The following is a 12,178-nucleotide window of genomic DNA, read 5'->3' as shown; positions in this document are numbered from 1 at the left end:
CCTGCGATATGCAGAAAATATGGCCAATCCTACAACCAAACATAAAGGGCAGTAGGTTCATGGATAATAGTCCCATGATCTGGTCACCCTTCAGTGACATGGGTCCTCTACCTAACTGCTGCATAAATGTGAGTTTGGCAGTGAAATGGTTAAATGCACTAAGCTCTTTGCTGAATGGTGCTGATCAATGGTTTTATCTAAATTCCAAGACTTTTCCACGTCCTGAAGAGCAAAACACATTTTTTCCAAGACATTTCAAGGTTTCAAGCCCTGGAAACTGTTCTCTCAATTTTCTTTCAAGACTCTTCCAGACTTCCACCATTATATATCAACACTGAGGAAACCCCCCCAACCCAAAAACACCCCCCTCCCCTGCCAGCCCCCTCAAAAAAAAAAAAAAAAAAGAAAAAAAAAAAAAAGAAAAAAAAAAAAGAAGTCCACCCCACTATCTGCCATCATCATCATCATCATCTTCATGCCCGCTGTCTCTGTCCCAGTCCTTCATGCGCGCCTTCATCATGTAGTCGTCTCTCAGGATGCTCCACTTCCCTCCTGCCTCCTCTGATGGCAAGTCACCCTGCATCAGAAACAGTCACCAATCAACTACAGTCTGCAAACATTCAAGTTAAATGTACAAATACAGCCCACCTTGACAGAAACAACAAAGTCAAAATGTGTGTCATTAATGTAACAACGGAAGAGTTAATGTTAGAAATGAACAAGCCTGAACTTCATCGAAGTGAAACATGTCTTGATAATAATAACGCTACAACAGTACAAGGGATTTCTAATGTGTTCTACCTCATTAGCACAAGGGCTGAGAACGCTAACAATTAACACCAATACTGGAGAAATGATGGTTACAAAAATTACAGCAAAGGGCACTAAAATTATGACTTAAAAAGCCAGACAAATGGAATGCGGCAATGACAAAGAGCACACACACACACACACACAGAAGCACACAAACATCACACCACATACCAAATACCAACATCTAAACATCCATAAAAGCAGATTTATACAGATGTATTTCGAGGCCAGATTTGAACTGAGAGTTTGTTTTCAGCCTGACGATGAAGCTGTCTCTCCCAAGCACACAATGCATCCAGCAGTAAGTACCTGTTTCTTGGTGGCCTTGCTGCTGTCTGTGTTTGCCTGACTGTTATCCAGGAGGTCCAGGAACTGTTTCTTGGATATGGAGCCCATCACCTTGTCCCTCCGCCGTACCGATGACCCTGCCTCCTCCATCTTCTCCTTCACCATTCTCTGCTGCTGACGGGCTGCGTTGAACAGCTGCACCACTCCTCTGCAATCAGGGAGGAAGGGGTTAAAGTTAAAGGTCCCATAGCCTTTCATGGCCGTTGGGGCAGTGTGTTAACAGCCACTGTGTCTGGGGTTCTGTGGGGCAGTGTGTTAACAGCCACTGTGTCTGGGGTTCTGTGAGGCAGTGTGTTAACAGCCACTGTGTCTGGGGTTCTGTGAGGCAGTGTGTTAACAGCCACTGTGTCTGGGGTTCTGTGGGGCAGTGTGTTAACAGCCACTGTGTCTGGGGTTCTGTGGGGAGGTGTGTTAACAGCCACTGTGTCTGGGGTTCTGTGGGGCAGTGTGTTAACAGCCACTGTGTCTGGGGTTCTGTGGGGAGGTGTGTTAACAGCCACTGTGTCTGGGGTTCTGTGGGGCAGTGTGTTAACAGCCACTGTGTCTGGGGTTCTGTGGGGAGGTGTGTTAACAGCCACTGTGTCTGGGGTTCTGTGGGGCAGTGTGTTAACAGCCACTGTGTCTGGGGTTCTGTGAGGCAGTGTGTTAACAGCCACTGTGTCTGGGGTTCTGTGGGGCAGTGTGCTAACAGCCACTGTGTCTGGGGTTCTGTGGGGCAGTGTGTTAACAGCCACTGTGTCTGGGGTTCTGTGGGGCAGTGTGTTAACAGCCACTGTGTCTGGGGTTCTGTGGGGCAGTGTGTTAACAGCCACTGTGTCTGGGGTTCTGTGGGGCAGTGTGTTAACAGCCAGTGTCTGGGGTTCTGTGGGGCAGTGTGTTAACAGCCACTGTGTCTGGGGTTCTGTGGGGCAGTGTGTTAACAGCCACTGTGTCTGGGGTTCTGTGGGGCAGTGTGTTAACTCACTCGGGACGACAAGTTTTCTCCCTTGCTTTTCCCCACGGACGGCCCATTTGTAAGGGTTTGGAAAATAATTACAAAAAATACAAAATACTGTGTAAGAAAATGAAACTTTCAGAACTGGTTTATTATGTGTTGAGCTATTACATATAAAAAAAATCAAATTTCTCATCTTATTTTTACAGTTTTGCCATATGTAGAAAATACTGCCAATTTTTCACCCCGAATCACCATACCCATGCTCGCTTTCTACATTAAATTCGCTTTCTTCTTCGTCATCATCCACCTCTTCAATGTCCGACCCTTCAGTTTGTAGCATTTCAAGTACTTTGGCAACCCTAAAACGTTGCTGTCACTGCCTTGTTCTCTTCTCAACATTCTGAGAAGAGCCCGCTTTGCTAACAGGCTGGCATGCGAGCAGACGACCGGTCAGTGACTTTGTCAGCGTGTGTGCGAGACAGGCCACATATCCCAGGCTGACCAATCATACTGTTTGATTGTGGAGTGACCCAGAATAGCGCACTCTGCTTGGCTAATCACAAAATCACGTGCACAGCGCATGATGGAATTTTACTTTTGGAGAATGCTACTCCATTCCTTCGTCCGAATCCGAATACGTTTTGTGTAGGAATGCGTGAGCATTCCTTCGTCCGGAGAGAGTTAACAGCCACTGTGTCTGGGGTTCTGCACAGGAAGGCGTGGGGCCCAATCGTTCCCTTCAGTCATTCTGACCTTCCCACCAACTGAAGTCGAGTACCCATTCACACCTGGGTGTAGTGAGGAATGTCGCAGAGTAATGTGTCTTTCCTCCCAAGGACATAATACCCTGCTGAAACAGAGCCTTGAACTCTGATCATTGTTAAATATTAAATCAGAGGCCCAATGCCTAGCTGACTCTGCCATGGCACCTGACCTCTTAATTAAGGGTGGCGGGAGGGGTGGGGTGGGGGCATGGGGGTGAGAAACCAAATCAGTGTTTTGTGGCGCTCCAGGATTTCAAACATAGTTTAAAGATTTCATGCACATACAAAACAAAAGCACATTATATCAACAACAACAACAACAAAAAAAGCAGGAAAAGGAGTTGTTCTGCTCCTTGTGACACTGAATCTGTGTGTGTGTGTGTGTGTGAGAGAGAGAGAGAGAGTGAGGGAATGTGTGTGAAGTGTGAAAGAGAGGGAGAGCATGTGTGCACATGCATGTGTGTATGCATGTGTGTGTGTGTGTGAGAGAGAGAGAAAGAGAGTGTGTGTCATGTTATAAGTGAGTGTATGTGAGTGAGTCAGAGGAGTGGAGAGAGACAAGAAAGAGTGTGTGTGTGTGTTCATGTGTGGGAAAGAGTGACAGAGAATGAGTTGTGCCCCTGCTGGAGTCTGTACTAGTGGGTCATAGTTAAGTATGTGTAATTAAATGAGTTGTGTGTGTGTGTGTGCTGCCCTCACACACAACTCATTTAATTACACATACTTAACTATGACCCACTAGTACAGACTCCAGCAGGGGCACATGAGTTGTGTGTGTGTGTGTGTGCTGCCCTGCTATGTGTTCGAGACCAGGGCGTGCCACCAAGTAGGAGGAATCCCTCACAGCGGACTTAGAGAGAAGAATAAGAGCTGTCGAAATCAGGTGCTTCCGAAGACTCTTAGGCATCTCATACAAAGACCACATCACGAACGAAGAAGTCAAGAGACGCATCCGCAATGAAATCGGGCCCTATACTGACCTTCAAACACTCGCCAGACAACGAGAACTGAAGTGGTTTGGTCATGTCACACGCTCCTCTGGTCTTGCTAAAACAATCTTACAAGGCACAGTGAGGGGAGGAAGAAGAAGAGGCAGACAAAGGAAGAGATGGGAGGACAACATCCGAGAGTGGACAGGCATGGAGCTGAGAGACACCCTGAGAGCGGCCGAGAGACGCGAGGACTGGAGAAAGGTGGTTGCCAAAGCTTCAAAGGCGCCCCAAAGGATTCGGAATCTGAGGGATCGGTGACGGTGACGGTGACGGTGTGCTGCCCTGTGTTCCGTTGTTTACGTACTTTTTTTTTCTTCTTTGCCCATGTTAGTGTGAATGTTGGTGGTGCTGTAGAATAGTGCATACTCTCCTACTGTTGTATGATGTTGAAATCTGGTTTCCAATTTTGTGATATTGGTGTTATTTGTGATTTGTTATGTGCATCAATGAGTTATCGTGATGCATGTATGATGAGTGTTGTGTTGTGTGTGATGATTATAAAAATAAATCAGTGTTTGAGAGAGTTTGTTTGGATGTCTGTGCAGGGATATGAATGTAAGTTTTCATGTTAGCATTTGTCTGAACGCATGGTACACACATCGGTTTTTACACTGTACAATGCAACTGAGCATGTTTTACATGGGAACACGCTACATAAATCAAATTAATAATAATATTATTATTATCATCATTATTATCATCATCATCATATCAAGCTCAGTTTCCTGACTGACCTTGTGGCTATCCTCTGTAGCATCCTTTCCTTGTCCTTAGTCAGGACACTCGGCTTGACCCGGCCCATATGATCCCATTCCTTTTTCTGAAGCAAACACAGAAAAATCGTTTATGTACCTGTACACGCAGGCTGCAAAACAAATCGATAAAAACACACAAAAACTTACAAAGATTTTTTTAAAAACTGTGTTGAAATACAAATAGCTGAAATAAATTATAACACAATCTTAAAAAAAATGATGTTTTTTCCCCTTTTGAATCAAATAGTAGTATTCTTTTTTGTTGTCGTAATCACTATGCTTGTGTATTTATTAATGAAGTACTGGTGTTGGTTGTGTTTTCGTGTTTTTTGGCAACTGTTTCAATAAATACAACTACAAGGTATGAATGAAATGGAACATCAAAAGCACACACATGGGCACAACAGTGTTTTGACAAAGAGCAAGGAAATACATATAATATATTATCATAATATATACTTCCCTAGTGAGTTGTTTATGAAGTTTTGGATTAAAATCTCATGTAAAAAAACATAAAGCAAGAAAAAAAAGAGGCCTGACTGCTATGGGTGTAGATCTTCTCAATCTCCCATGTCAACACTATTTTATTTATATAATATATATATATACCTGCAGACATTAAACTAGTGCTAGAGCCTTAATTCAGTTCATGTCATGATGACGTGATTTGAGATGTGGATTTCTTAGCCACTGTGAGTATGATGCATGTGACTGGTTTTTAGTAATGGGATGGGTTTTAAGTATTCACTGTATTGTAATATCATTTCTAAAAATTGTGCTAGGAGATGTGCATCATTTTGGTATTGTGATGCATGACAGATATATATATATATATATATACACATGTTCAGTGTTATGTTGTGTGTGATGTTTTTGTGTGTGCATATAGACCAGCATCAGGCTTCCTCTGTGCATACTGTGGGAGAGATTGTCACATTCAAATACGCCAACACTGCACAGGAAACATCACCCAGAGCACAACTCCATAGTCTCTTGAGACTGAAAGGTGTCTACCAGATTAGTTTCTTAAGACTGAAGGGTACCTACTGTTTGTATGTATCTTCATATCACTTCAACAGTGCCACAGAAAAGAAGTGTAAGACTGAGAAGACATGGACAACTTCTCACCTTCTTCATCTGGAGGTGACTTCTCCTGCTGTCCTCTTCACTATCATCTGTCCAGTCTGACGAAGAGTCACCACCATCTTTGGATTTGGTTTTCCTTTTCTTGACTGGTTTCTCAGCATCTTCACTGTCCTTCTCCTTCATCTTCTTTTTCCGTTTTATTTCATGATCAGTCTGTCCTCTCGCCAGGATAGCCCCTTTCTGTTTTGGTACAGGGTTGTCAAGAATTTTGGCCATCACATCTGTGATGCCGCAGCCAGAGTTTTTCTCTTGCGAAGTTTCCATTTCAGTGACTTCGGTGTTGTCCTCTGAACCTGCATCATCTAAGAAAAATCAAAATACACCATTATTTATGCTGTCACATGACTGTGTGAAATAAATGTGATATGTGCTTCTTTCTAACACTTATCAGAATATATCATGAGTGATTTCATGTGTCTCTATGTGTGTTCATAGATGTGCACCTGAGATCAAAGTTCTCAGACTCCCTCTCTCTCTTGACATCATTATGATCGAGTGCATTACTCCTATTAACAAGGCTGCTGCCATTATGTCCTGACTGTCAAATAAAGAATTGCTGACAGAATACACCAAGGTCCTGCTCTACAAAGCTTACATCATGAGCATCCTCCTGTTCAACAGTGAAGCTTGGACACTGACAGACAGGAATGGAAACTCAATGCCTTCAACATGCAATGCCTCCCACACATCCTAAATATCTGTTGGCAGGACAAACTCAAATTCTCACTGTCTTTGAGAAGGCTGGGATCTCCAACATTTTACATCCTCCCGAAGCAAAGATGCACTGCATGTGTTGGCTCGAACACAATGCAAATGATGGCCGAATACAAAGAGACCTGCTGTATGAACTGCTGGCTTTGGGTAAGCACCCCACAGACAGATACAAAGATGTCTGCAAAAGATACCTGAAGACCCTACGCATCAATCCAGACACATAGGACGCTGTAGCCTCCAAACCCTCATCCTGGAGGCAGACAGTGCAGAAAAGCCTCTCCAAGTTTGAGGAGACACTTGCTCAACAGTCAGAGGTAAAGTGGTAAAGAAGGAAGGCCCTGAGTTTGACTGACATAACATAATGATGGTATATGACATGTAAGTTTGCATCTAGATGAGTAGGTTCTAGATATACTGTTGAGACAAGACATACACTGATACAACATGATCGACTCATCTCATCACGGCAGAAAAAAGAGGTTTTGTAAACATGGCCACGTGCTTATTTCATTCCGAACATAATTCATTCACTTTAGATTCGATGCTAATACTTATAACGTTGACAAGAAGAATATATATGTCCTCACAGTAATCTTACTGATCCTTCATTCTTACCCAGGAAATCGTCGTGGATTTCATCGTCACTTGAAATGTCAACGTCCACAGACACACGTGTGGAAGCCATGATTGATTTTTTTTGTAAGGGAGGTAATTCTATTAGTACAAGCAGTAAGGAGACAGAGTAGCCTAACCCTGACAGGTCTCAAAGCACATGGGAAAAACCGTCGTTTTTCTATATATGTCAGTTGAAAAAGCACATGCAGTATTTAGTATGTAGTTTATGGAAAAAAAATGGACGGTAGACTGAACAATTATTGATGAACATTTTCGATTTCCTTTTTGTTTTTGTAATCCAACTCGTATTTCATAAATCCCAGCTGGTCCATAATCGTTTCCTGGTAGACCATAATTCAAAGTTGCTGGGGGTCGATCCCACTGACCTGTAAATACGATCTCAGTGGTCGATCCCAAAGCTCGATAGAAAGCTCGGTGCTTCGCGCCGAGATCCCGACGAGAATGTCACGTCATTAAATGACAATAAAGCATTACATCCGGTAATACATCCGGTAATTTTGGTGGGAGGTCGTCGGTAATTAAAAACAAATTAGTGGGAGTTCGGTTAGTAATTTGGGTGGGAAATTTGACAATGATGGAGCCAGAAGATGTAGGGGTTGACCTATTTGTGGGTCAAAAGATTGATTTCTGATTGGACTGTTAGTCGCTCAGAAGACTTACACGGTCCGGTTCTATTAGCCGCCATTGTGAAAAGTTCATGCCGGATACTGCCGCACGGCGAAGGCAACTAAACTCAAGAACTATCAAGAAGTGAAGGCCCGTATTTCCCTGAAACACCGAAACTGAAGTAGGGCATGTATTTTTATTGAACGAGAATTGAACGTTACATTCGGTAATTATTCGGGACCGATGGCGAGCTGCTCAGTCGCTGCAGTGCACACCCGATCGAGGATCGATGCCTCTCGCCAGCTTTATAACTGATCAGTTACCAGTTTAGACCTGTAACTACCCATACGGCCTTACTGTCGACTGACACCGGCTAAGCCAAAGACATTGATGCATTGAACAGCGCCACCTCTTCAATCACTCGTTCTCAGTGCGATCGACAACCGATCAAGGTTAACAACACTCTTTCCATGCCGGTAGCCTGCCGTAGAGTCAGAAAGAATTCAGCTGAAATGACTAATGAGGCTGATCCCCGATACAGTAAAACAAAGAAAAACACTCCTACTGAGACTATTGCGATACCCGCTGCTTGATCTTCCTTCAAAACAGGCCAGAAACAAGTAAGGACAGGTTAAGGCCTATTTCAGAGCTTTAGAAAGCCCTGAAAACCCCACCACGTGATGCAGTTTAGGAACCACTTAAAAAGGCAACCGTCTGGACGCGGAAGATCATGGATGGGACCGGCAACTGAGGAGAAGGCACAGTCTAGCTTGTATGCCAGCTACAAGACACCGAGTGATGAAACTGAGAAACAAAAAAATGGAAGGAAAACCCTGAAAGCCTCAAATCAGTAACTCTTCAACACCATCATTTCACCACTCCGTCTGGGAAGACATTGTCCAGTCGTGAATGGCTGTATGGATTTGTCCGAACGCAGTGACGCCTCCTTGAGCTACTGAAACTGAAACTGAAACTGAATGGCCAGAGGGCAAAACTGATGCAGAGGTGAAGCTATTGAAGTAAACAGTGAGGAGCCAGAGGACGTTGTCATATACGCAGATGGCTCAGTCACCAAAGACCAATCCGGTTGGGAATTTGACTGCAAGGCAAAACGAAAAAAAGCAACAACAAAAAAACAAAAAAAAACAAACAAACAAACACAATTAGGGAAAAGAATGCCGCGTACGAAGTCACAACCTCCAGCCTGACAATGAAGTTGAAACCGCTGGCTGTGACACTGACATGCTCTTAGTCCAGTGGCCGTCATCTATCCGGGCGCCTTGAAATCAACATGCCATGATTCTGACTGACCCAATGAACTTCCTGAGAAAAAAAATGGAATGGGGAGCCCAGAGTGGCATTACACAATGCGCATCTTTAAGATTCAAAAGCTTATATGGAGATACTGCCCCGAACATGCAGGGAAATGAGCTAAGTTGGCAGTCTTGGCGTCACGTTTTTGGAATCAGATATCTTTTCCCACCCCTCTTCAAGCACGGCATGTCAGGTAGTGTGTGTGTGTGTGTGTGTGTGTGTGTGTGTGTGTGTGTGTGTGTGCGCGCGCGCGCGCGTCGTGGGAGCTAAGTGCAATATCTAGGAATGTGTGTGTGTGTGTGTGTGTGTGTGTGTATTGTGTATGGGTATTGTAGGATCTGCAGAATGTAGGAATGTGCGTGTGCCCGTGTCTCAGTGTATATGTGTGTATGTATGTGCGCGCGCACTTGTGTGTGTGTGTGTGTGTGTGTGTGTGTGTGTGTGTGTGCAATAGTTTGTGTTTTTTTATGTGTAGTGTTGGGCCTGTGAACGCATTTGCACGGTTTGTGCTTCATATCTGTGAGACTGCATATTTATTACATATCTGCTGTGCATCTTTTTCTCTATCTGTATGTGTGTGTGTGTGTGTGTGTGTGTGTGTGTGCGTGCGTGCGTGCGTCAGTGTGTGTGTGTGTGTGTGTGTGTGTGTGTGTGTGTGTGTGCGCGCGCGCGTTGTATTTTAAGCGCTGATCAGGCAATCTGTTTAAAAAATGTTTACGATGATGTAGTGTGGCATAAATGGATCTGTCCGTACGTACGAACACCTCATTGAAACTGAAACCGTATAACATGCTTGGTTTTCACTGACTCATATATCACACATGTCTGGGCTATAAGGTTTCTCCATGCATGTGTATGTAAGCCACCTGCGTGTATGCATGTGTGTCTGTGTGTGTATATTTTATGGATGCGTATTTCCGCTGAATGATGCATTATTGGGTAGAATTCATATTCACATGCCAACATAAACGACCCCCACCAAATACACGTTAGTCGGATGGGTGCACGCATATAATATGTATTTGCATAAACATATTTTCTTTCTCTCCCACTCATACTCAGTTACACACATCAGATTAGAAAAAAAAAGTATTTTATTTTTCTTTGTTTTAGAGATAATTTAATATTGTTTTTAATGATATTACATACGCCTTATTTCCCAGCCTCCTTGGTGTACATTAACAATAGAATAATGAAAAAAAATTAATACACACCAATAATAAGAATATTCAACAATGCCGTTAATCTAATGCACTGATTGGAAAAGATTGCAGTCCAATCTATCTGTCTGTCTATCTATCTATCTATACCATTTGAAGAATGAGCGATAAATGTCAGTAACACAAGAATGAGCAGTGCAATGACGTTTTGAAACTTACCTCTGGTGTATGAACTGGTGACTGTTGAATTAACTACAAACGACGATCGCTAATACAGATACAAACAAACGAATGAGCAGTACTGTGATGAACTGGAACTGATCACATTTCAAATGGTTACATTTCAAATGCTCACACCGAGCATTACATTGGTCTTGGTCTTGGTCTTACACTGAAAATGGCCACACAAATAATCATACAGATTCATGATAGGTGTGACAGCTGAACGGATTGAGGAGACGGGAAAAGGGGTGGGGGTGGGGGTGAGGGGTGGGGGGTAGGGGTGGGGTAGTAGCAGAAGGGGAAGGATGGAGGGAGGGGGTCAGGGAGGGTGACGGGGGAGGGTGACAGAGTTTCACTCCCAGCCAGAAGCCATGGGGTTCAGATTCTGGCAACACATGGAAGGTAAGGGGAATGGGTTTGAACCCCTTGGCCGCTGTCGACAAGTACGCTCGCAGTAAAAGGGTTGAGTAAGGACAGAGCTTTCAGGACAGGGTGTCAATCATCATTCTGTATCTGGACTTCTTCCTCTTGGCACTGTTGTTTAGCAAAATCATTTACACCATTCAAAAGTACACACAAAAAATAAATTAGGAACTGCGCCGGCTCCAAAATCATGCCACACTGACCTCATTTCACCAAGCTTCGGCAGTCAAGGGGTTAAATGACTACGAACAAGAGAACAGGAAAAGAAGACCGCCAATGATAATTATAAAGTGTATGGAGAGCTATGGTCAGTACCAAGGGCTGTATCGAGCTTACATTCTTCTGTACACAGATGAGCTATATATATATCATATGTTATAACATCAAACAGCTGTCTTCTTCATGAGGTAGTGATCTTGAGAAGGACCTAGTGGTAGGTATATCAGTTTTTAACTGAAAGAGCGAAACTTATTGACAATTGGCCCGAGACAGCCGATGTGGTTTGACTTGGCCACGAGGCAACCTGCAGTAACTGTTTAGCACAGGCAACGGAAGCTGGGGTGACGAGAACCAGCACAGGCCATAGGCCATGGACCCCTGGTAGGACTGACGTATTGGCCATCCTAGTGATCTGCATACTAAGCTGGACTGCGCCTAAAGCCTCCAGTGGCTCGGAATCTCGCCGCCATGTTGATCTGCCCTCTCCCGCGGCAGACTTGCAAGCATCCTCGCTGTGCGTTTTGTGTGTACTGCACAATGCTTGTGTGTTTTTTGTGTACTGCATAAGGCTTGTGTGTTTTTGTGTACTGCATAAGACTTGTGTGTTTTGTGCGTCCCGCTCAAGGCATGTGTGTTTTGTGCGTTCTGCTCAAGGCATGTGTGTCACAGGGCATGTGTGTTTTGTGCGTTCTGCTCAAGGCATGTGTGTCACAGGGCATGTGTGTTTTGTGCGTTCTGCTAAAGGTATGTGTGTCACAGGGCATGTGTGTTTTGTGCGTTCTGCTCAAGGCATGTGTGATTTGTGCGTTCTGCTCAAAGCATGTGTGTACTGCACAGAGCAGGTGTGTTTTGTGCGTTCTGCTCAAGGCATGTGTGATTTGTGCGTTCTGCTCAAAGCATGTGTGTACTGCACAGAGCAGGTGTGTTTTGTGCGTTCTGCTCAAGGCATGTGTGTATTGTGTGTACTGCACAAGGCACGTGTGCAGTAATTTACCCCCCCCCCCCCCCCCCACAGCTTGAAAAGCACTCAACTGACCCATGTGTGACTTGATTGATTAAATAAAATGCATATCAAAAACCTTACATTAAAGATGAAATACGGACGTGACAAAATATACACATTATGTCG

General features: G+C 44.0%; 1 protein-coding gene across 1 annotated transcript; it reads right to left on the bottom strand.

Annotated features, from left to right (window-relative positions):
* Window positions 1–431: 431 nt before the first annotated feature.
* LOC143296350 (RRP15-like protein) lies at window positions 432–7,167 on the bottom strand. The gene is made up of 5 exons (XM_076608227.1): window positions 7,085–7,167; window positions 5,738–6,057; window positions 4,589–4,674; window positions 1,123–1,309; window positions 432–577 (listed from the first exon to the last, which is right to left on the bottom strand). Exons 1-5 carry the CDS (start codon window positions 7,152–7,154, stop codon window positions 446–448), a joined length of 795 nt encoding a protein of 264 aa, XP_076464342.1. The 5' UTR covers window positions 7,155–7,167; the 3' UTR covers window positions 432–445.
* Window positions 7,168–12,178: the final 5,011 nt, after the last annotated feature.

This window comes from Babylonia areolata, chromosome 21 (assembly GCF_041734735.1).
Source record: "Babylonia areolata isolate BAREFJ2019XMU chromosome 21, ASM4173473v1, whole genome shotgun sequence".
NCBI lineage: Eukaryota > Metazoa > Mollusca > Gastropoda > Neogastropoda > Buccinidae > Babylonia > Babylonia areolata.
This window is presented reverse-complemented; position numbering and strand designations above follow the sequence as displayed.

Bases quoted from the DNA above. Each gene is read 5' to 3' on its own strand.
- LOC143296350 (XM_076608227.1), bottom strand. From the start codon at position 7,154: ATGGCTTCCACACGTGTGTCTGTGGACGTTGACATTTCAAGTGACGAT. The intron at 4,675-5,737 runs GTGAGAAGTTGT...TGTTTGCTTCAG, and splicing joins GTCACCTCCAGATGAAGAAG to AAAAAGGAATGGGATCATAT. The intron at 1,310-4,588 runs GTCAGTCAGGAA...CCCTGATTGCAG, and splicing joins CTACAGAGGATAGCCACAAG to AGGAGTGGTGCAGCTGTTCA.